A 26,063-nucleotide genomic window follows, 5' to 3' on the forward strand; every position below is an offset into this window, starting at 1 on the left:
ATGCTCCTTGACATGTGGATGGTTTCAAACGATGAAAATAGGAGTTACATTAAATATGAGACAGTTTAGTTAATTAAAATCTGTCTTCGCTGGATGATGACGTGTGTAATATATCAAAGTACTATGATGAATAATTATATATAATATATATAGCCAGCAAAACCATACCAAACTTTGATATTGGTTTTAGTATGTGGCTTCATATTCACACCGCTTCAAATATGAGAGAGAAAGGAGAAACGTGGCTCCACTTAGTTAACGAGAAATGAAGAAGGAGCTTAGAAAGATTAGTTGATATGACAACTCAGTGCGATTTTGTACGCTTTAGTAATGTTGGACAAACACACCTCACCAAACACTAATACAAAATTATTACAAAAATATTAAGGGTACAAATTTGGTTTATTTATCAAAAGGATTGCAAGTTTGGCATCTTTCCGGAACGATGGCAAACAGATAAATTTAAAAAATCAAAGAATGACGGTCCATATAAGAGAAAGCATCAAATCATCGTGTAGGCAATGATATTGATGTAAAATAATAATACATCAGTTTTGGGTGGTTATGAAGTACAGTGTATATAACTATAGGTTATATATATATATATATATATGGTATCATGACAATAATAGGATGTTAAGAAAAATTATTTTAGACAAGTTTTAATTCGTATTTCTCAAATTTATTTTATAGAATGTGATTGTCATTTTCATTTTAGCATCACATCATATGAGCAAACCATTTTATTTTAGTTTTGTTTATCTCGGACATCATACACCTACGATGTCACAGACAGCTGTGAGCGAAAACCAACAGTTCTAATTGTGTTGGATTAATATTAATTAAGAAAAAGACATTTACTCCACCGCACTATATTTTGTGATTTTAAAGAGTGGCATACTCATTGTGTTTAACTTTTTCTTTATTACGCTAGCATTAGCTTATGAAGTTAGAAAAGCTGAAAAGAACTCAAAAAAAAAAGGGGAAAGCAGAATTACATTCCGTACGTACGTGCGTGCTAAAAGGAGAATGCGTACTTTGTACTAGCCTAATATGAACTTACCCTGCGTGTTTCTAACTTTTGAAACCAAGTGTAACACTCGGCAAGTTTTGCTTACACTATCACAATTTATTTAACTAGTACAACATGTTTAAAATGTTTTGCGCTATCAAATTAGATATCTTGAACTTATCTAGTGTTTTATTATTGTGCTAATTAATCTTTTTAAAATCATTTTTGAGGAGGCAATACAAGACAAGAATTGCTACTTTGGGTGTAATCGGTATGATAATGACGTAATATAACAATAGCAAAGCTTAATTATCCTAATTAAGATTGGAAAATATACTTTTTTTAAGGATATAATACGGGCAGCACACATGACAATTTTCTTTTAACGATAACTAGGTGTACCTTAGAGTACTTTTGGGCAGACTGCTCATTGTTTATATGTTTAAACCAAAAGTCAAATGATGAAGTCAACGAAAGCATGTACTAAACTTACATGGCAGTAAAGCCATGGATGATGAATGCGTAGAAATTAAAAGTAGATGTTGCATAGTAATAAGAGAATTTAAAAAAAATAAATAAAAAGAACATGGGATCAATATAAGTTAAGTTATTAGTTTACACAACCAAAACCTGAGAAATCCCGAAAGATGTATGGATTAATACATGGACATAAAAACATATCTCAGAATGATCCTGCTTGCCTATAAAAGCCAGTATATGATGTTCCTATATCAGCTGTGGATATCGCCAATTAAAAACTTTTCGAATCATCCACTAAGTTTATTCTTTTCAGGCAAGGAATGTACTTGCCAAGAATGCACAAACAGCCAAGTCCTCAATAATCTCGTCCCTTGTATGGCATTTCCTGTAAAATAACCAAGTAAACGGTTGAGTTTCCAGAAAACCTGAAGCACAAGAAGATGAAGAAATCTGACGGAAAGGGGAAAAGAAATTGAGCGAAACAAGAGTCCTTACAGGAGGTAGGTAACTCGGCATGTATAAAACCTGCCTAGGATGACCAATAAGCTGACCATACTGCAATTAAATATTAAGGAATTAGCATAAAGCACCAATATCCACTAACAGTCACCGGTAAAGTTTACTATAATGGATATCCTACCTGTGGGCCATTTGGATGAAAATATGGTTGAGATGGCATTTGCGCTACCTGCGGATTATATATCATGTGTTGTGGCCCAGTAAAAGTAGGTCCAACCTGTGAACAACATGCAATATAATCAAGTTTGGAAACAAACTCGAGGCAGAAAGGATTAAAAAGTAGACCCTAATAATCCTGCATAGTCTCCTTTACAAACTATTTAACAATGCTCTAGAAAGAAAATGTCCTAAATTTTAAAGGTAAAGAGTCCCTATTGATAAAACCTACCAAATTTCTGCACCACTGGCTGATGCAATGTTAAAACATATGCTCTAAGAGTTAGCAAACTATGTACTAACTAGCATAACAAATTCGTAGCAAACTCTCATGTATGGATCTATGGCCCTATTAAATTAAAAGTTAATACAAGAATAAGGGTAAAAAATTAAAATCGAAAAAAAGAGTATCATACATAGCTTCCTCAATGAATAGGAAGGAATTTCTGAAAAGGGAATACTCACTCCAATACTCATGGGCATGCCTGGCATATTTGGTACAGTAGATACATTGGGTGGAAAATAAAAGGAACCATCGGACACGGGGGTAGGAGGCCGAACAGGTGTTTGAGAGGGAACAAAACTCTTTGCATTAGGATTGAGCTTGAATTCCTTATAAAATAAAAAGGAAAACAGAAAAAAGAGCCTCAAGAGACATTAGTCAGTAAAACAAAAGACCAGAATCCGCAAAATAAGGCTTATTTCAAATTCAATCTTGAACTTGCACACCTTGGCATTGGGATTAAGAGTTGATTTTTCAGAAGACAATGAACCAACAGATGAACTTGGAGACAAACCAAGACCAGAGGATGCTGCCACACCTCCCACAGAATCTGAAGCAGATGATGTCCCACGTGGACTTACAAACTTTGCTTCCCCATTAATTTTTCCAGCAAGTGAACGCTGAGTCAAATCCCCAGGTGAGCCAGTCTTTTCGTGAGTCTTTGATGGAACATGAGATGAAGCGGTATAAGAGGTGACATTAGAAGATAATACCCCTTTATCAGAGCCATCTTTCTTTGAGTGGAGTGATGCATGTAAATCTGCACCTGAAATTGCTAAAGATTTGAGGAACACGTGTAAGAAGCAGCCACCAAAATTAGTTTCAAGCATACTTAGGAGCGGCATTCATGAATACTATTGTGTACTGACAAAAACCTTCTGCTCTTCTCTCATGCGTGATAAAATGGAGGAAGATTTGAAAAAGGATCTTAACAGAGTCTAAAGTCCTCTAAATATCCTTTTTCTTTTCATCAGGATTATTAAACACAGATTTGCAACGGTAAGAAAAAAAGGACACTTGGGAGAGTGCAGTCAGGCAGAAACAAAATAATCAATTATATGATAATACTTGAGTTTCATCTTTAATCATGTTGGCCACAACACTATAGAACTGCCCAATTTACATGATACAAGAGGATAAAAAAGGATTCACAAACCTTCAGATTTTGACAGTTGAACATCCTCAGATTGCTGCATCAATTAAAGAAAAACATAAAAGTAAAGTATTGTGAGTGGTAGAACCTACAGATATCACGTGAAATATTACTTTAAACAAAAGTTTAAGATTTAATGCTAAGACTTGAACTTACTTTCTGATTTTCTTCCTTGTTATTACCACTGGATCTATGTAGATCACTGGCCAAATGATCCTGAATCCTGTAAGGTGGAGGATATGAAAATTATAGTAAAGCTTTCATGTATAGAAATGGCATCATTAGGAAAGCAATAAAAACGATTACAGTGGAAACAACTAATCATAACATGAAAAAAAGGAAACAAAAACCTGTTTTCCTCGTCTGAAGATGAGTAGATTTTAGTAGGGAGTTCCGATGCCAATTGCTTGGCATGATCATAAGAACCAGAGCGGCTTAAATCCACACCAGTGCTTGATTGAGATGACTGTGGAAGATCCTGCAAACAAATAATTACTATTTAAGAGGAGAAAAAGTATGGCAAATTGAGAGAATAACACCCAATGTTTTTCACAAGGGAAATCTTTACTGTAAGTCTCATGTTAATGATCTATCTCACCAAATTAGTTTATCTCCCTCGTAATTATGGGTTTACGAGAGGAGAAAAATACTTATATAATGATCCACACTGATATAGATATGCAGCATCCGTAATCCACTAACATCAATCAACACGAATTTAAAATGTAGTAGAACATGAAATGACAAAACCAGTGTCTTTAAGTAATCAAATATTTGCCAAATCAAGTAGATATAAAGAAATTTTTTACTAAAAAACATGTATGTGAAGACACATTAAGTCACAAGTAAGGATATGGTCATCCAATGTGAAAAATGATTGAGATCATCACACTTTCAGAAATCAAATAATGGATTGAGGAGATACCAAAGAGGACGAATTTGCTAGTGCTCCATCATTCCCTTTTCCACCAGTTATTTCACCAGGTCCCTTACCTACTGAGCCAAGTATACCACCAAAGGTTTCAGAATTGAGTGAATCAGACAGTATGTCCTCATTTTCATCATATCCGCTATCATCAACACCTTTACCCCTAGCGACTGAAGAGAATCTAGTTTCTTCATCAATATCAAAGTTTTCATGAAAGTGAAGTCCTCTTTCCTGTTGACAAAATCCATCTGGTTTGAGGATTTAAATAGACTAAACAGGTTTTTTTGGGATACATATATTAAACAGTATATAAAAACTCAAATAGGACAAAGAACCTAACAGTTGAAACAACACTAACCTCCGCAAGATGCAGATCTTGGGTTTCCTCACCCTCAATTTCTCTTGCTATTCTTAAGGCTTGTTTTTCCAGTTCTCTTGTCCGAGGCCCCTTTTCAAGCTTTGTTGTATATAGTTCCTCATTGAATGTGCTTTTTACACCAAACAAGGCCTCATTTGTTTCAAACTGATCCCATCCCCTTGAAAAGTATAGAAAAAGAAAATAGCCAATTTAAAACCAAAATGGACAGCCTATGAAGAAATCGGAATAAACAAAGAAACGGGAAAGAAAACCTGTAGCTAAAATAACAAGATTATAGCAACAGCTGCATATGAATATACCATAAAAATCCTTTTTTCCTTTTGCTATATCAATAATATATCCATATCCAAATTGTGAGCCAATGACCGTTCAATCATTCCTGACAAACCATTTCTTAGTTTCCACTAATGGTGACAATATATTTGAAACGTGCATGCAAACAAATAAAAAACCTATGAGTCCTCAGACAGAACTTTGCTCCCAAACATATAATTGAGAGTGTTGTAACAAGTTGAATGGTTGCGGAATAAATCAGACATCTTGATTGATTAATTGATTTTGTGTGTGTGCACCCGCGCAAGAGAGAGAGAGAGAGAGAGAGAGAGAGAGAGAGAGAGAGAGAGAGAGAGAAGATTACACAATCACAACATTGTATTAAGTAGAAAAATACCTATTCCAAGGACCATCAAAGGTATTTTCCAGTTCTGGGCATTGTGGAACATCTTCATCAGGTACCCAGGGTTTCAATTCTCTCCCTAACTCAACATGTCGAGAATGAGATATTAACGAATCTACCATGATTTCCTGATGCATATCATGGTGCAATTCACTAGGTAGGCCATCCCTAGTAACGGCAACACCCTGCCATGATTGACATGCCAAATATATCATCAGCAAACAATTTAGCATTGTATTAAAAGTGATATCACCTAATCCTTGAGAAACCTCTCAACCACCATTGATGACTACACAACATTCTAATAAAACTAATATGATCGCAGATTTTGACACTAAGTAACTGACACAATTTTCCAAGTGAATTGTAAATACTTGAAAAGTTGCAAACCTTTGCTATAACTTGTACAAGTTCTTTGGCAGGTATAATTAAGATCTTAGAAGGAGCCTTGCTGACAGGTTCGGCACTAGACTTCTGCCCTTTTAAAGAACCATCCTTAATTAAGCGAGCCATTTTCAAAACAATTCCTAGATGAACAGTAATGATGATGTAAGCAGGAAAGAAAGTCAAATTATCCATGATCTACCTCACTAATAATGAAAAACACGAAGCAAGTATATATAAGAATTTTTTATTATGGGGTGCAGGTGAAGTTATTATTAATAAATATCCAAAAGATTAAAAAGCAATAACTAACAAATTAGACAAATAGCATAACTATCCAAACTAACAGGATAAAAAACTGTGCCAGATATACATTCAATTCCACGAAAAATAAAATGAGGAATATTATCAATTCTGTTAAGAATATAATAGAACCTACCAAAATCATTGTCAGCGTTTGTTGCATGAAATATTCCAGAGTACATTGACCCATTTTTCACCTGAACTTCCACCTGGTGCCCAATAAGACATGTTGTTACATATACTAGACGATCATGTGAAGGACTCTCATAGCCACCACCTTTACAGCCAGTCACAGCACCTGTAAGAGACACCAAATATCAGGAAGGGCAAAACTGCAACAAAGAAAAATAATATTTTTTTGGGCCTAGTAGCTACATGATTCAGCTCAAAAGTTCACCTGTACTTGCTAATCTGGCGGAATTTAATTTTCCAGATGGGATTTTATTCTCTGACTTTGTTGCCCCTTCTCTTTCAGATTTTCGACGCCCATATCCATTAGAAGATTTAGGCTGCCCAGCTTGTTGCAAATTCATCCTCACTTACAGCCTCTCCCCTCTAATTACTTAGAAAATCAGTTTACTGTACAAACAAAAAACATGACGACAACAACAAATAATAACAACAATAACAACAACAAAGCCTTCTCCTACTAGATGGATCAGTTACCTGGATCAAACGAGCTATTGTGCCCTATCATGTTATATTCACACGCGAATAATGAAACATATATACACACACACAACAAAAAATCCCAAAATATTTTACTTATTACATAACAGGAAGTTAGGATCGAACTTTCATAGGGATCTCAGTAATTGCATTCCCAAGCTCATCTTATTCTTTTTAAAAACAATAATAAAAATGATAACAGACGAGTGTCTTATTGAAAATCGAAGGATTTTTCTTAACAGGTAACCATATGACAGCAAACAATTCGAGGCTAACATAGAATAATGTAGGGTGTAACATCCAGGTTCCTAACTTTTAGTCAGAGGAGCTCGAAACCCTAAGTAGTCTAAGTCTCTGAATTTGAGAGATTAAATGAGACGAGGCATTAGGAAAAATTCACATGGCTAACCCCACCACCTTCCCATTCAAACCACAGCCCACCGTTACTAATATTGCCTGCCCTCTCCCTTGTTCCATTCACAGGGTGGCATGCTTCTTTCATGTTCAAATCTTTTTGAGAATAGTATGGTGTATTAAAAAATTAAAAGACATGTAGATTGGGGAAGTTACTTTGTCTGTTCCAGGTCCCCAACCCAGTCATATTAGGTATCCAAGCTACATTGCCACCATATATGCAGTTTTTATTGCTCGCAATCTCATAACATTTATTAAAACTTACATTACTCCATATCATACCAAACATAGGGAGCCTACTTGAATAGAGGAACTAGGACTTGGAACTGCATATTGCTGTGCCATCAACAAGTTTTAATCTTACTCTACAGCTCCATAAACAGCAAAAACTCGTTTTTATTGAAGTCCTCCTTAGGATTATATGCGTACTTCTACAGTTTAAGCCCTAATCTACCTAACAGTTTTAATAGGATCAAAACTTAAACAAAAACGTGAATAAATAAATAAATAAATAAGTAAATAGTCGGATACAGAATTGGATAGAGCAGGATAGAGAAAACATCGCGAAAGCGAGCTGAGAGAGGAACAGCGAACCTGTGGTGAGGTTGATGAGAGAGAATCCAATTCCAGCAAGGGTTGAGCAGATGAGCTGGAGTCGGTTAGGGATTTCACGGCGGTGCAGTGGGCGGAGAGGGGAGGTGCGGCAACGGAGAAGTTGGGAGTAGTGAGAGAGAGTGAGTAAATATCGGTGTGATCGAGAGAGAGAGAGAGAGAGAGAGAGATGAATTTGATTTGATTTGAAGGAACGAGAAAAAGAAACGAAGCAGAGAGGGATGAATGAAACAAGCTGAGCTGCCCCTAAAAAAATTTAAAACATAATAATAATAATAATAATAATAATAATAATAATAAAGAGATATTAACTATTAACTATTAAGAATCAATTTGCGGTACTCGGGTCTACCGTGGCCGTGCGTTTGTTATTAATTGAAAATTAAAATCACTGCTGAGTGGTACTGGTAACATCTATTAATTAAGTGATAATAACATATGAAATGAGCTTGTTTAGGTGAGCTTCTAAAAAAAAATTTTTTTTGAGTTATCTTTTTTTAAAAGATTTTATAGAAAAGTAAAAGTAATTTTATGTTTTAGTATCTTATGTAAAAAGATTTTTTTATCTATCAATTATGTTTGGGTATAACGATATAAAAATATTTTTTTGTTTATTTATTAGATGAAAAACATCTTTTTTTTAAGAAAAAAAATCTTTTAAAAAAAGATATAAATTACAGTTTCTCAAAAAAGATCTTTTTTAATTTTTTTAGTATTTTTATTTTTACTATTAAAAATTTGTCAAATCCGCTAAAAAAATAAAAAAAATCTTTTTTTATTGAAAAAAAAAATTTATCAAAATAATGGTGCAATCACTAAATTAATTAGATTGCCAGTACGTGATGTGACTTTTAAAATAATGTATATGTAAATTAATTGAGAGCAAAAGCAGAAAATAGCAAAATATTTTTTGGCATGGGAAATAAATCAAATAATTAGTTAGTTTACTACACTTTCTTTGTCTTTTGGAGGTGGCAACTATTATGTTCATCTATTTGATCAACTTGAATAGTGCATGAACATTATTTGCGTAATTTCAAGTCTTAGAAAATTATGACTAAATAAGTAAATAGTAAAGAGAACTTCATTAACTTTTAGTAACTTATTATATTTTCTATAGTGATTCTTGACTCTTTTTTTTTTTCATTTCAGCCAGTACGGTAAAATTGGGCCAATCTATTGAGGGAAGATTTGGTTGATCCATTAGATTTGATTTTTAAATCTCCATTGGATAAGGAACAAACATGGGCCAGTCCAAGACAATTGTTAGGGGGAAAAAAATAAAAAGCCTTGTTGAACAAAAAAGGTCAAAAAGGCTGAAGGCGGAAGCCCTGAACTAAGGCGACGCTCCGGAGAAAGGAAGGAGTACTTTTTACCTCAAAAAAAAAAAAAAAGGAAGGAGTACAATATTCGTTAAATTCTAAATCATAAATTTTAAATTCTAAATTATAAATCATAAACTATGAATCCTAAATTATAAACTCTAAATATGAGTCGTTGATATAAAATATAATAAACAAATAATTAATATTTGTTTAATTAATAAAGAATGCAATACTCCTTACTTAATAAGAAGCATTTAAAATGAGATATCTATTCATCTCTCCGTTATTAAAAATTGATTTTATTATGTATAAAAGAAATTGATTTAACTAAAGGTTAAATTCATTGGCTAAGGTGTGTCTGCATTTTTATTTTTTGTTTTAATTTTTATTTTTTCACAAATTTTTTAAAATATAAATACTAAATATTAAAATTAAAATGCAAACTTGACGCATCTCTCTCTTTCTTTTTTCAATGCATTCAATGTTGGAATAAATAAATTTTAATATGCTAGATCATCCATATTAAATCACCAAAAATATAACATAATGTGGAAGCGTACCTTTATTTATAGAAATTGATGGAAAAATTTGGATCTTGTGGTTCTTTCGATCTTCCTCAACCAAAGCCTTCTTCTGTATTCCTAGGTGGCTGAACTGCAACTCTTTTGATGGGGAAAGAGCAACAAAGGCGGCTTTGGTATATTGGAAACCCTGTAGGCCTATTTATATTTGAGCATGGCACTCATTAAACCCTTAAGCCCAAATAAAATAGTATCTAAAGTCCAAAAGATAATATATCTAAAATCTAAAAGATAATTATCTAAAGAACAAAAGACAATATCCGGTTTTATTCTTATTTAATTCTAAATTAAAAGTAATAATGACTTATTCAATTTAGCATTTATAACGATAAATAAGATCACCATTATATAAGTCATTTAATTTGAAATAGCATAATTTGTGATTATAATTAATATATGTATACAAATAATTTATTTCCTAACATTCAATGTATAGAGAATTCAAAATAAGTATGACTATTTACATTTTCCATTAAAATGTTCCACTCATGATATTCTTAAAGAGTGCTCCTTTTTTTTTGGTGACTAAAGAGTGCTCCTTTTAAGACACCTTTATCAAAACTCATTAAAAATATAGTAAAACATATATAAGAGTGAAAATGAAACCTCAAATGAATGAGATAAGGAAAAATGAATTAAATCCATAAGTTTAGAGTAAACTAATGATTATGAATTAAGTGTTCAATTTAAAAGATAAACATATATATATATATATATATATGGTAAACTCAGACTCTGTCATATAGAATATGCCCTCCCCTATATATATTTATTCAAAACTTAGTTTGCGGAGTCTTCACTCTTCATCAACATTAGGATTTAAAACCACATCTCCCATTATATCCCTACTTAATTTATTAAGTTAAAAATTAAATATTGGTCTTCCAATAGGACTGGAGTAACTAAGTCTTCCTATTAATCACTTGGTTTGAAATGGTCACAACAAGACTTGGCTATATTATTCTTCGTTACTTCTATAACACTAATTCATTATTTCATTTGTCACATATATAATAAACTCAAATTTTATTTAAAGCATATACAAAAACAGTCAAATCAACTTAAAATAGTCAAATAATCCCTTCATTTATCTCTCTAAAAGTGTTAGAAGTTTAAATTTTGCGCATGTAATAATTTATTGTTCAATAATAAATTTTTAAATAAAATTTAAATCTATAACATATTAATTTTTGGTCTATCGAATAAAAAAATAGCGTGAAAAAAAAAAAAAAAAGCAGTCATATACAAACACAGGTTATGGATTGTTTTTGTTAGGCACCCGCACCACACACGTCCCCGTAAGTCACGGTAATAGGGAGCCAAAAAAAATCCAAAAATGACAGCATTCATAACCTATACGACACGAAACAACTCAAATTATTTTATTTTATATGTAACTATTCAGTGTTTCATTTTTCAAAAATATTTGATAAAAAAAAAATAGCCAATATTAAATGAGACTTGTCTAAATCGAAAGGTGTAGATTCGAAAACAGATTATGATCCCGTTTCAGAAAATAATGGACACGTGAAAATTTCCATCCAGCACAACATTCCCCCGAATAATTAGAGTCTAGTTGGTTTAATTTAGTTAGTCCCCATCGTTTAATACTTAATTAATACCGAAAATAATTAAGAAGATAATCCATTAAAAAATACTTAATTTGGTAAAATTTTTAAGAGATGTTTATATAATTGCTATTATTTTTTATTAAAAAATATTTTTATTAGTTTGATTTATTAAACAGGTGTTATGGATTTTAAAAGAAAAAGTCTAAGAGATCAATAATTTTGTTAAATTTTGACCAGCATGTAACCAGCAAAGAAAAGATAGCCATTGAATGAAATCTTACACAAATTTCACACCATTAAAACCATCATTAATAGCTATTTGATTGCTATAAATCACAAAAATTACTGACTCTAGCATTTCTCTATTTTAAAAAGGTAAAAGCTTTACCGAATAATTGCTAAGTCAATGTTGAAAAATGAAAGCAAAAATGTAAGACCGTGGCGGCTTTCTTAGAATAATGGCGAATAATATCATCGAATTTTGATAATGAAACTAAACGTCAATGATAATAACCTCACCGATATGCATAGAAAGCTAAACAGATATTTCTTCTTGAACGCGTTACCCCACACTATACGTATATGGTTATGGTGTCACTATAAATACACATCTCTTACCCCCTCCACCTTTGCTCATAACAAAAACTGTTTTTTTCTATCTAATAGCTTAAATAATGAAAATGGGAAACAAGTTACCATTGATACTTGTGGCCATGGCACTTGTCATGATTGCGAGTGTTAGTGCTCAAAATTGTGGATGTGCATCGGGTTTGTGTTGTAGCAAGTACGGATACTGTGGCACCGGCGACGCTTATTGCGGCGACGGATGCCAAGAGGGTCCTTGCTACAGCTCACCAAGCACTCCGAGCACTCCTAGCTCCGGCAGCGGTGGTGTTAACGTGGCCGACGTAGTCACACAAGATTTCTTCAATTCTATAATCAACCAAGCTTCTGCTAATTGTGAAGGCAAAAATTTCTACACTCGCGACGCTTTTCTTAGCGCTCTCAACTCCTACAGTACTTTTGGTCAGCTTAGCTCAACCGACGACTCTAAGCGCGAAATTGCAGCTGCCTTTGCTCATTTTACACACGAAACTGGCTGTGAGTATATATAAATTTAATTTTGATACATTATAAATATTAAGGTAGAAATTCAAGTGCAGTCGATTTGACGTGAAGTTAATAGTAGAGAGCCGTTAGATGAAAATTTAGTCAAATCAATCAAATCATCTAACAGTTCAGTTCTCAGTTATCAACTTCACGTTAAGTTGACTAGACCTGAATTTTTACCAAATATTAAACATTTTATACTGTCAGAACATTTAATGACGGTAACCTATATATGTAGATTTTTGCTATATTAATGAGCAAAATGGTGCATCACACAACTATTGTGACTCAAGCTACACACAATATCCATGCAACCCTAACAAGCAATACTTTGGTCGTGGACCTCTCCAACTAACATGGAACTACAACTACGGAGCGGCCGGAAACGCGAACAATTTCGACGGATTGAATGCGCCGGAGACGGTGGGGAATGATGCCGTGGTGTCATTCAAGGCGGCGTTGTGGTTTTGGATAAACAATGTAAGGTCAGTTGAGAGCCAGGGGTTTGGTGCAACCATTAGGGCCATTAATAGTGGTGAATGCAATGGTGGTAACACTTCGGAGATGAACGATCGTGTGAACCTATACAAACAATACTGTCAAGATTTCGGTGTTGCTCCTGGTGATAATCTTACTTGTTAAGTTAATTAAGTAGTTATTAACATATACATGGCCTATTTGATTATGAAGTTGGAAGAAATATTAATAATGATGTTATAATTAATAATAATAATGGATTACCCTTTCACTAGTAATCCACGATTGTATCTTTTATATATGAATGAAAATAAAGTGAATACCAGGATTATTTTTTGGCTTAATTTGATTTTGGTACCGTGTTATTCCTTTGTCATTTTGTTATAATGATAAAGGAGGTAATGAAGATTTGAACACAAATTTTTTTTCGTACAAATATTTAAAGTTACTAAATTAGTAATTTAATTTATTAATAATACAAAAATAATATTTTAAATTGAGAAATGTCAAATTTGATTTAAAAAAAAAAACTAAATATATTTGAGTAGAAGTTTTTTTTCCCGAATCCAATTGAATCAGATTGAAAAATTTTAGGGTTAACCACAAAAAAACGCTTTCAAATTATTTAAACGCTAACAAAAATGCATTTAAATTTTATTATCGACAAAAATATCTTTAAATAATTTAAAAACACAATAATAATGCCCAACAGTAAATATATATTTTCAAAAAATATCTTAGAAATTGAATTTTGATGTGATTTTTTACAAGCACAATTAAAAAATGAGATATTATTATTTTTAAAATTTGGTAATTTTTTTCTAAATATATATTTTTTTGTGATTTTTTAAAAGTATTATTAGTTATTAACAAAAAAATTACAAAAAATATATATACTCAACAAAAAATTACCAATTTTAAGGATAATAATATCTCATTTTTATAATTATGCTTGCAAAAAATTGTATCAAAATTCAATCTCTAATGTATTTTTTGAGAAATACATATTTAATGTTAGATAATCTTGCAAAAATTAACATTAAATATGTATTTCTCAAAAAATACATTAGAGATTAGATTTTGATGCAATTTTTTGTAAGCATGATTAAAAAAATAAGATATTATTATTCTTAAAATTTGATGATTTTTTGTGAAGTATATATTATTTTGTGATCTTTTAAAAGTATTATTGGTTGTTAACAAAAAAATTATAAAAAAATATATACTTAACGAAAAATTACCAATTTTTATGTATAATAATATCTTATTTTTATAATCATACTTGTAAAAAATTGTATCAAAATTTAATTTTTAAAATTTTTTTTAAAAATATATATTTATTATTAAATATTATTATTATATTTTTAAATTATTTAAAGATATTTTTATCGATAGTAAAATTTGAGTGTATTTTAATTGAAGAGTTCAAATCGCAAATAAAATTACGATATAACCTAAAGTTATTTATTTTCACTTAGTGTATAATTGTATATATAAGTAGTGGGACAATTTACGTAAATAAAATGATTGAAGAAAACGTTTACGCAAATACAACATTGGCAATTTTCAGACGCAAATGCAATAAACGCAACTATATATAATCCGCTACACCCTGTAGCGGAAATTAATTGCACGTAATCCGCTACAGGGTACCGCAGATTACGTTGAGGACTTATTTAGTCATAAACCGCTACACCCTGTAGCGGTTTATGCTCAAATGGTGCTACACTCATAATCCGCTATACCCTGTAGCGGATTATGAACAATGTGGATTGATAGGAAGATGCCTATATATACCCAACAAGTTGTGTAGAGTGTCATTCTCATTCATTCATCACTTGAGGAATGGAGAGTGAAGAGAGCTTTTTGGTGTTAGTGCATCATTCTGGAAAAATAAAAAAGAGTAAGAGGCATGGTGTGAAGTTTACAGACAGAAAACCGCTGAGTATTTTTGTCAGGTCGTCTGATACACTGTTGGATCTGAAGAGCAGTATACTGCAGAAGTTGGCCGTAGGTGGCACAAAGTGGGTGAAGAAGCTGTTCTACAAGATACCTATTGCGGTTGTGTCAACCGGCGTGCAATATAAAACGTTCGTGTTACGAACAGATGAAGATATGCGGGTGTTGTTTCATTGTCGTCGGAGTTTTCCAGAAGTGAGGATACATGAGTTGTTTGCGAAGCTGGAACATGGGATCGATAGTTGTGGTACATCCGCTCCAAACCCCCAGTCCACCACGATGGGTGGTGCCTCCACCTCGATGCCCGTCGTTGCACCTGAGTGTTTGTTGGAGTATCGGCCAGCCGGTCCAGTTGGGGCATTCACCTCAACTCATCCATCTGCAGATGTAGAACATGAGGGGGAACCGGATCGGGTGGAAAATGCTATGCAAGAGGATGACTCCGATGAAGAGCCTGTTGACATTGGAGGGGACAGCGATGATGAAATTCCGACAAATCCAGGAACATGTCAATCACCGTCAAGTGCCGGCACACATGAGCAACCTGCACATTATTCTACCCTAGATCTGGGAGCCATCAGCCAACCAACAGATCCAGCACCAACCTTTGGGGGTCGAGGCTTGCACGAGGAAAATTTTGTAGCTGAATTTCAAGTTGGCCAATCTTTCCATAGTAAGGAGGAAGCTGTGCTTACTGTAAAGGATTACAGCATTCGGCGCGGTGTTGAGTATAGAGTGATGGAGTCAGATCATCTTAAGTACCATGGGAGATGCAAGGAGTTTGGGAAGGGTTGCACATGGATGATTCGCATCAGCCTTCGAGCATGGAAGGGAACCTGGGAGGTTCGGCGGTACAACGGACCACACACATGTTTGGCTACATCGATATCCAACGACCACCGACAACTAGATTATCACGTGATCTGTGCCAAGATCTTTTCTATGGTTCGCGCCAATGCGGCGGTGTCGATAAAGGTGTTGCAAGAAGCTACCGAAGGAACGTACGGGTTCAAGCCAAGTTACAGGAAGACGTGGTTGGCAAAATAGAAGGCGATAGCACAGATATACGGGGACTGGGAAGAGTCCTACGCCGAGCTACCTCGTTGGATCCTTGGTGTGCAGTCCACCATGGAGGGGACAGTTACGTTGTTGAAGACATCTCCGGTTCGCGTCGGTGATAACGTGGATGACTCAACCGTGTACTTTCACTGTCTTTTCTGGACGTTTCCTCCTTGTGTTGAAGCTTTCCGACATTGCAAGCCCTTGGTAAGCATAGACGGTACTCATCTGTATGGTAAGTATGGAGGGACTTTGCTCTTGGCAATCGCTCAAGATGGGAACTCCAACATCTTGCCTATTGCTTTCAGTCTCGTGGAGGGGGAAAATGCCGAGTCTTGGTCTTTCTTCCTGACCAACCTGAGGCAACATGTGACTCCGCAACAGGGGATACTGGTCATTTCAGATAGGCACAATGGCATCAAGGCTGCACTGGAGAACCCGAACAGTGGGTGGTTACCCCCACATGCGTACCGAGCATTTTGTATTCGGCATGTTGCAGCTAACTTTGCACTCAGTTTCAAGGACACAGATGCAAAGCGTTTGCTTGTGAACGCTGCTTATGCAAAGACTGAGGCAGAGTTTGACTATTGGTTTGACATAATACGGACTGAGAATCCGGCAATGTGTGATTGGACGAACAGAATAGAATACGATAAGTGGACTCAGCACCAGGATGGTGGCAGACGGTTCGGTCACATGACGACCAATATATCTGAGTGTGTTAATTCTGTTCTGAAGGGTACACGGAATCTTCCGGTTACCGCCCTAGTCAAGTCCACATATGGTCGGCTAGCGGAGTTGTTCGTGGTTCGTGGTCAGACGACAGAGGCTCAATTGGCCAGTGGTGCCAAGTTCTGCCAGTCTTTTATGAAGGCGATGGAGCGCAACTTGAAAGACTCCAGATGTTTCACTGTCACCCTGTTCGATAGACAGCAGTCTGAGTACACCGTTGCCGAGACGACGCCCACCGGGAGATTTTCACTTGGGACGTACCGAGTTTCCCTCCAGCACCGTACATGCGACTGTGGATACTTTCAAGCTCTCCATTACCCATGTTGCCATGCGATTGCATGTTGTGCCCAGTCACGGCTTGACTGATCTATCTATGTCGACGAGGTCTACACCATGCAGAAGGTATTCAGGGTGTACCAGATGGGTTTCGTGCCGCCAATACCGGAGGGACTTTGGCCACCTTATGACGGTCCGACCGTTATTCCGGACCCCAGCTTGAGGCATTGCCGTGATGGCCGACTGAGGTCTACCAGAATCTGGAACAACATGGATGAGACCGACCCTAACCGACCGAAGCGGTGCGGGCTCTGCAGACAGCCTGGGCACACGCGTAGGTCTTGCCCCCAGAGAGGCTCCACCGTTGCCGGTAGTTCGTAGGACTTATAGTCTGTGTGCTTTTAGTTTTTTGAATTTTATTTTCTCTTGTAGCAATTTACGCTTTCGGATGTTAGTGTTAGTTCCTTTCGTGTGTTAGTGTTAGTTCCTTTCGTGTGTTTGTGTTAGTCTTGGATCCGACCTATTTGTATGACTTATGATTTATGCCTAATGTAGAAATTTAATCCATGTTACTGTTAATACCTCGTGCCTATTATATTTCTATGGCTTATTATTTATGAACACTGTATTTGTATAACTTCGTACATTTTGTATCACGAGTTGTTACTGTAAGACTGGTATATATAGGCATCTTCCCATCAATCCACATTGTTCATAATCCGCTACAGGGTGTAGCGGATTATGAGTGTAGCACCATTTGAGCATAAACCGCTACAGGGTGTAGCAGTTTATGACTAAATAGGTCCTCAATGTAATCCGCGGTACCCTGTAGCAGATTACGTGCAATTAATTTCCGCTACAGGGTGTAGCGGATTATATATAGTTGCGTTTATTGCATTTACGTCTGAAAATTGCCAATGTTGTATTTGCGTAAATGTTTTATTCAATCATTTTATTTGCGTAAATTGCCCTAAGTAGTGAATCCTGAAATAATTCTCAACCAATGAGATACAAAAGATTGCACAAATAAAAAGTCTAATAATAGTAAAGAGTAAAGACAGGGCACCAAATTCGATGGTCACAGAACGTTTGGACCATTAAATGGTCCTATAACAAAATATGTTTTTTAAGTTTTTTAATAACGGCTAAATAGTCCGTTTCTAATTTTAATTACAAATTAACTCCATATATTTTATTTAATTACAAAAATTATTTTTTATTTTATAAATTATTATTTTATCATTCATCTATTATGTTTATTAATAATCAAAAATAAAAACAATAACGAATTAGATCTTTTATTGATCGTAATAACTTTTTTGCAATTCCAATTTCGATCCATTACATCCGTCGAGAATTTTGAAATTGTGTTTCTTAGAAAATCAATTGATTTCCTACACAGAACATTCGAATTCAAATACATCTCTTATCTTAGTTAGATAAAATAAGATGATGACGGTTTCACAATCTCTAACAAACATTCGAATTTAAATACCTCCCTCATTTTAGCCAAATAAGATAAGATGAGATAATTATCATTAGCTATATAAGGGCCCTTATCTTAGTTAGATAAAATAAGATGATGACGGTTTTACAATCTCTAACAAACATTCGAATTTAAATACCTCCCTCATTTTAGCCAAATAAGATAAGATGAGCTAATTATCATTAGCTATATAAGGGGAGGCAAAGACCCCCTCAGGTACTCTCTCATTTTCTCACCTCTTATACCACCCCTGTTGCTCCCGTTAGACGATCTGGCAAAGACCTCCTCAGGTACTTCCTCATTTCTCAATCCATCTCACAACCAGTATTGGAGATTTTCGGTACAATTATTATAAATGTTTAAATATCATATTTTCACTAGTTAGGTTTGTGATCCTTGGAATCACAGGTTCCATAGACCTTCCCATTTTGAATCTTGTTAAAATCACGTTCGAGTTAACTCCCATTAAAATTCACATAAGGGGAGACAAAGACCCCCTCAGGTACTCCCTCATTTTTCACCCCTTTTGCTCCAGTTAGACGATTTGGCAAAGACCTCCTCAGGTACTTCCTCATTTCTCAATCCATCTCACAATCCGTATTGGAGATTTTCGGTACAATTATTATAAGTGTTTAAATATCAGATTTTCACTAGTTAGGTTTGTGATCCTTGGAATCACAAATTTCATAGACCTTTCTAAATTCACATAAGGGGAGGCAAAGACCCCGTCAGGTACTTCCTCATTTCTCACCCCTTATACCATCATTCCTGTTACCCCTTATGCCATCATTCTTGTTGCTCCATTTAGACGATTTGGCAAAAACCTCCTCAATACTCTCTCATTCTTCGATCCATCTCACAATCTGTATTGGAGATTTTCGGTATAATTATTATAAATGTACTACCTCATTTCTTAATCCATCTCACAACCCGTATTAAAGATTTTCGATACAATTATTATAAGTGTTTAAATATCATATTTTCACTAGTTAGATTTGTGATTATTAAAATCACAGATTCCATAGACCTTCCTGTTTTGAATCTTATTAAAATCACGTTCGGATTAACTCTCATTGAAATTCACATAAATTCCAAATTCCTGCATGCTTGTCTACTCTGATTATTTCATATTTTCTGCTTCGGAAATATATCACTCTTTTCCTTCCATCGATCTATCACTATCTGCCAAATAATTTTTTTTTTTTTCGCAACAGGATCTTATCCTTCCTACCTCCTCTTACAGCACCCACTTCATCTTTCATTGCCCTTCTTCCGGCACCCCACTCATCATTGCCCTTCTTCCGGCACCCCACTCATTCAATAGCAATAAAGATCTAATGTGAGGATGGGTAGGGCAACAGCAAAAAAAAAATGCAATACTGAATCGTTGATTTTGATAAGAAGAGAGTTGGTATTAACATGATTTATATTTATTAATTTTGTATAATAAAATAAACGTTATTTAGATTATATTATTTAAAATTATATTTAGATAAAAATTACTTAAAAAAATTTATATCATTTAAAATTATATTATTTTAACATTCTTTGATTATGATTTTTTTTTAAAAATTAAATTTAAGTGTTAAAATTTAGTACTCTTTTAGTACTCCTTTTGTATTTAATTATAGTACTCTTTTAGTACTCTTATGTTCTATGCTTTTTGGAAATTGGAATATAATTTGATTATGAGGTTGGAAGAAAAAAATTAATAACGATGCTATAATTAGTCATAATAATAATGGATTACCCTCTTCATTAGTAATCCTCGATTGTATCTTTTATATATAAATAAAAATAAAATAGTGTTTTTTGATTTTATATTAATTCACTTGATCATTTTTTTAAATTTTTTTAACAGTGGTCCAACAATAAATAACATAATTATTTTATGGCTTAATTTGATTTTGGTACGATGTTATTCCTTTATCATTTTGTTACAATAATAAACGAGATAATGATTTGAACACAGTTTTTTTCCCTACAAATATTTAAAGTTATTAAATTAATAATTTAATTTATTAATAATACATAAATAATATTTTACATTGTGAAATGTGAAAAAACTAAATGTATTTGAGTGAAAGTTTTTTTTTTTTCAAATCGAATCGAATTGAATCAAATTGAAAAATTTATTGTAAAAATAATATTTTAATTGAAGAGTTTAAACGCAAATAAAATTAAGATACAATCTTAAAGTTATTTATTTTTACTTAGTGTATAATTGTATATAAGTAGTGAATCCTAAAATAATTCCCAACGAATGAGATACAAAAGATTACACAAATAGAAAGTCTAATAGTAAAAGGTCAGTTCATCTAATAACTATAATTCTCATCCATTTATTAATTGACCCTGTAATAACTCTCATTAATGAGGAGCATAACAAGTCAACAATGGCAACAAAAACTTGTACCAAAAAAAGATAAGCCAACCCTACTTTATGAAGTTATGGATCCTTGCACTGGTTATTTTTATTTGATTCACATGATTATTTCATTCAATATAGTTCTTTTAATTTACCAAAAACTTTTAGTATTAACATATCAAAGTTGTCTTTGAATTTGACAATTTTAATTATGAGGAGGCAACATGTGGTGAAGGGAAGGTAGAGAGGCTAGGATGAGACAACATACATATATATATATATATATATGATGAGAAAAGGTTGAATATGTATATATTCTTATTAGTATTCAGATAACCAAAGAAGGAAAGGGCAAATGAAAACATTGAGATTTGACTTGAAAATGTCATGATATTATTTTTTTTAAAAAGATTTAAATTGATAGACAAAAATAATATAAATAGTTATATTTTTAAATTTTTTTTAATAAGAGAATTTTTTGGTTTATTTAATTTTTGCATATACTTTATTTTTTTATAATTGTTTTATACTTTTTTATTTTTTAAATTTACTAAAAATAAAATTCTATATCTTTTAATTAAGTATAGAACTCTAATATCATATTATAAAAATGTTTTTGAATGTACTTAAAATATCAATATTTTAGTAATTTTATTAACGGTTAATTTTAATAATTAATATATTATATATATTTTTATAATTAAAATTAACAGTTAAAATTATTAGAATATAGATATATCTGATATATTTAAAAAAAATCATATTATAATACCATATTTTTCTAAAAATTTTAATTAATAAAATAATATAATATAAATGATTATATTTTTTCGCGGACAAAAATTACGTAAGGTTTTATGGTGATCTTAAAAGATGTAATGGATAAGAAACGTGAATATTATTGTATTTGGCAATTTTATATATATTTGGTTCTATAGTTTTATGAATTCTATAGAATGCATTTTTTTTTAATTCATGATTGAAAAGACATGAGTTGTATACTTGTATATAATTTAGCTACCATTTAAATTGGTGGAAAACGAAAGGCCCAGTCAATTCATGTGGGAGCTACAATATTTAAAATTTTAAATTTTACATCTTATTGTAAGCTTATTTATTTTCATGCAAGTTTACTTTCTTCTTAATAAATTTGTTGTATGCTTTTCAGGGAGGCAATTTAATAATTTAATTCTTTATTTTTTTTCCGGCTGCTGCTCTCTATTCTTTGTGAGCTTCTTCTTTGAATCATTTAAAAATATAATTATACTAAATATACAATCAAATTAATTATTAATATAAATTATATATTAAAATATAATATATATTAAAATAAATTAATAAACTCCAACATTTAAGAAATGGTGCTTTTTGTTTTGTTAAGCACCCATATTGAGTGAACTTTTACTCAATCTAATAATGGCATAACTAAGAACACTCATCAATAGTCCATAACGATGGATATATAGTATTAAGATAATATCAGACAAACAATAATCAAAAGTTATCGTATTTAATTTAATATCTATAATTTGATATATATATATATATATATATATATATATATATATATTATAATTAATATTATTTAATTAGTTCAATAATAATTAATAAATATAAAATAAGATAATTTTAAATTAATTTTTATTATTTGCTAAAATATTTTTTATCGTCTTATAGGCACACAAATAAATGTAACTTTTTTTTTCCTAATTTTAAATACGTGTCTAATTAAGTTACCTATTAGAGTTTAGAAATTTGACAAGCCAAAGCCCAATTATATATAAAGCAAGTCGGAACTTTTATAGAGCTTTCCTTTCCTTGACATATTTATTAATGAAAAATTTTTAGAGGATAGCAACTTTTAGTGTTTTTAATTATTATTTAGTTAATATAAATATTAAATTATTTTTATTAAAGAATTTTTATTAATTTATGTGTATAAATTTTAAAAAATTTAAATATAAAATATATATTTATTGTATATAAAATACTCTAAATATAAATATAAATATTATTAATTAAATAAAAAAAAATATTTATTAATCATATAATATTATTTTTTTATTAATACAACAGGAACATAGATCATGAATATATATGAGAAAAAAGAAGATATATACTAATTATTTTTACACAGCTTTCAGAGAAAAGTTCATAAGTGGGTGGAATTGATCATAACATATAATAGATATTAATATAATATAATTATTATGTATTTTGTCATATATAAAAATAAATACAGATATTATATCGTGTTTGGTCTGTATTTTTTTTAACTTTATTTTTAATATTTTTATTTTAAAATTACATAAAAAATATAGAAAACAAAAAAATATCATTTCTACTGTTATTTTTTACAATAATAATCATCCTCAAAAATCTGTCTCTGTAATTCATTATTATTATTAGCTATCTATCTAGTTGCATTAACGCTAATTACTAATTAGGCATAGATATATCATAACTGCAGGTACTTGTGGTGGAAGTATATTATGCTACGTGTATATTAAAATTAGCTATTAAAATTAGTTATCATTATAAAATACATATTAGAATATAAATACATATTAAAAATAAATTAAACTATATATGTATTTATACATAAATACGTTGGTAGTTGATTTTAATGACTAATTTTAATGTACAAAAAATATTTTTATTAATTTATATAGTATTAAGAGGACCTTGACTAGTGATTTGTCAATTACTAATTTACTATTACCACGTAATGCATTACGTGTTGAGTGGAAAATATGTATTACAAACTAAAGAAAAATTAAACCAGTAATTTATTGAGTAAATAGTTAAAATTGTCTCTAAACAATATTTTGATTTTCATTTTCATTTTCAAAAGATAAAATTAATTAAATTCGTCCTAAAATAATAACTAATTTAGTTGCATTAATTCTTTCGTCATCTTCTTATTGCTGATAAAATAAATTTATTAGATCAATTTAAATCAGTCTCTAAGTTCATGAACCATAATCCCAAATCTAAAAAAAAGAACAAGAAAAACTTTCTCCTTCAGAACGGCAATGACTTGGTCAAGTTCTGGAGGCTTTTGATTTATGATCCAAACATCAATACCAACTCCCCTCAGCAGAAAAGTCAACTCCATCAGTAACAAAGGACCACCTGAACAACAACAAAAACAAAACAAAAAAACATTTCTTTTCCTCTCTGAATTCAATTGGCGAAGGGAAAAAATTAAAAAAGACGAAGATCGTACTTGAAAGGGAGAGCTTGTGGAAAACCATGAGAATGAGCTTGAACTTCATGAAATGAAGGGGAAAGGGAGCGTTTATGAGTTGGAGAGAGGAGCAAAATTGATTGTCTTGGTCTACGAAGTGGTTGTTGTCGACAACGATAGTGGGTCTAATGAAGAAAACATGGCAATGAAGAGAGACAAGATTGCCACTAACATCAGCGGCCATCACTTCTTTGGTATTCCCATCTATACTTGTGTATGCTTCACCATTGCTTCGCTTCTTATTTCTCAAATTTATGAATTCTTACCTACTAATTCTACATTGTCATTGTGATTCTGGTTTCGAGGGTTCCTGCTGCTGCTGGATCTTTAGATTTCAAGGTCTCATTGCTAATTTGGCCAATAATTGCCTTCGTTTCGCAGATCCAACATACTAATTAATCCTCAATTCTTAATTCCTACCACAAATACTAATAAATCTACCGCGCAGACGATGGCGATGTTGAAGGTGTAAGCAGTGACGCGGGCGGTAACAGAGACAACCTGGGAATATGGAATTTGCTATAGAGGTAAGGTTCGATTCTTTGAATTTGGGATTAGGATTTATCGACTTAGGGAACGATTTGAATTGATTTAATAAACTTATCTTATTAGCAACAAAATGGTACCTAAGCAAGGGCCACGCTAGCAGTTAACAGATCATGTCAATGACGCAGGAGATGACGGAAGGACTAACGCGACCAGATTAATTATCTTTCGGAAATGAAAATAGATATCTAAGTATATTTTAAGAACGATTTTGGCTATTAACTCGTAATTTATTAGTGTTATATGTGACAAAGTCTTTAAAGAGACAGTTTATTTAAAACACAAAATATGACCAAATGTCTATGAACACTTGAAAATAGGGGCGAGCACGGGTAGCGGGTACCCGATTACCCGTCCGAATCCGAACCAAACAAATTAAATTCGTTATGAAATCAACGGGTAATTGCGTCTAACTCGAACCAAACCGATGACATTTGCTAGTGATTGGTTCGGGTATCGATTTTGGGGGTGTGAAACCCGAACTGACCCGTGAACCCGATCATATATTAATTAAATATATGAATTTTAGTGAGTTTTCTATTGCAATTTTGTATTTCCATTAGATAAAGATTATTCACTATTAATATGTTTAAATTTTAATAAGTTTAGTTTTTAATATATTTAGTGTTTAACATATTTGAATTATTTCTATTGATGTTACATGTTTATTGTATTTGTTGAATTTTTAATATAAAAATTTGATTTTTTATGAATTTTAAAGTCATCGGGTATCCAATTATCCGAACCGAATCAATTCATTCTTAATCGGTTTGGTTTGATTCGGGTAAATGCACAAAAAAGCGTAAATTCAAACAAAACCAAATTAATTACAATTTAATCGATTCGATTCTTATTTTACCTTAAACCCGAACCAAACCAATCCGTGTTCACCACTACTTAAAAACTATATTTCATTGATTTTGAGCTGTAAATAGCTAAGTTGCATTGAAGGCCAAGTAGCAAACAAAGTATGAAGTTTTCTGTTTTTAAATTTATTATTATTATTATTATTATTATTATTTTGAAAGTAAAAATGAAACAAAAAGATTTGCAAGTATATATCTGGCCGCTGAACAATTTAAATGTTTTAATAGATGTAGTTCGAAAATTTTAAAACATAAAAGTATAAAACACTATAAAAATAAAGTTTTTACCCCCAATAATTTATCAATTCTTAACTGCTTAAATTCACCATTCTATTGAATAATCATTTTTGCCATAATATAAAAAATAAAAAGTGAAAAGACAAGCGCACATTATATTTTTATTGTTTAGCTCAATAATATTCACATACAAAATACAATAGAAACTACAATAAAAAAATTTACAATAATAATAATATATACAATTATGAT

The 26,063-nt window shown here is 32.2% G+C and overlaps 3 protein-coding genes across 5 annotated transcripts; 2 read left to right on the forward strand and 1 right to left on the reverse strand.

Moving 5' to 3' along the window:
• Positions 1-1,559: 1,559 nt before the first annotated feature.
• Positions 1,560-8,274, reverse strand: LOC112768993 (polyadenylate-binding protein-interacting protein 3). Of its 3 annotated transcripts, none has more exons than XM_025813375.3 (15): positions 7,951-8,274; positions 6,671-6,828; positions 6,410-6,571; positions 5,977-6,113; positions 5,581-5,771; positions 4,890-5,067; positions 4,529-4,762; positions 3,954-4,081; positions 3,760-3,826; positions 3,607-3,640; positions 2,897-3,225; positions 2,633-2,779; positions 2,133-2,228; positions 1,988-2,047; positions 1,560-1,877 (listed from the first exon to the last, which is right to left on the reverse strand). In XM_025813375.3, the coding sequence occupies exons 2-15, from the start codon at positions 6,804-6,806 to the stop codon at positions 1,848-1,850; spliced, it is 1,929 nt and encodes a 642-aa protein (XP_025669160.1). In that variant the 5' UTR covers positions 6,807-6,828; positions 7,951-8,274; the 3' UTR covers positions 1,560-1,847. The 3 variants fall into 3 exon arrangements, with proteins under 3 accessions (XP_025669160.1, XP_025669163.1, XP_025669162.1); XM_025813378.3 differs by having other exon boundaries at positions 2,897-3,210; positions 7,951-8,233; XM_025813377.3 differs by having other exon boundaries at positions 2,897-3,216; positions 7,951-8,233.
• A 3,688-nt stretch (positions 8,275-11,962) lies between these two features.
• LOC112768994 (endochitinase PR4) lies at positions 11,963-13,376 on the forward strand. Its single transcript, XM_025813380.2, has 2 exons — positions 11,963-12,546; positions 12,794-13,376. Exons 1-2 carry the CDS (start codon positions 12,120-12,122, stop codon positions 13,195-13,197), a joined length of 831 nt encoding a protein of 276 aa, XP_025669165.1. The 5' UTR covers positions 11,963-12,119; the 3' UTR covers positions 13,198-13,376.
• Positions 13,377-16,119: 2,743 nt separating this feature from the next.
• On the forward strand, positions 16,120-17,148 carry LOC112772623 (uncharacterized). Its single transcript, XM_025817589.1, has one exon. It carries the CDS (start codon positions 16,120-16,122, stop codon positions 17,146-17,148), a length of 1,029 nt encoding a protein of 342 aa, XP_025673374.1.
• Positions 17,149-26,063: the final 8,915 nt, after the last annotated feature.

This window comes from Arachis hypogaea, chromosome 18 (genome assembly GCF_003086295.3).
Source record: "Arachis hypogaea cultivar Tifrunner chromosome 18, arahy.Tifrunner.gnm2.J5K5, whole genome shotgun sequence".
NCBI lineage: Eukaryota > Viridiplantae > Streptophyta > Magnoliopsida > Fabales > Fabaceae > Arachis > Arachis hypogaea.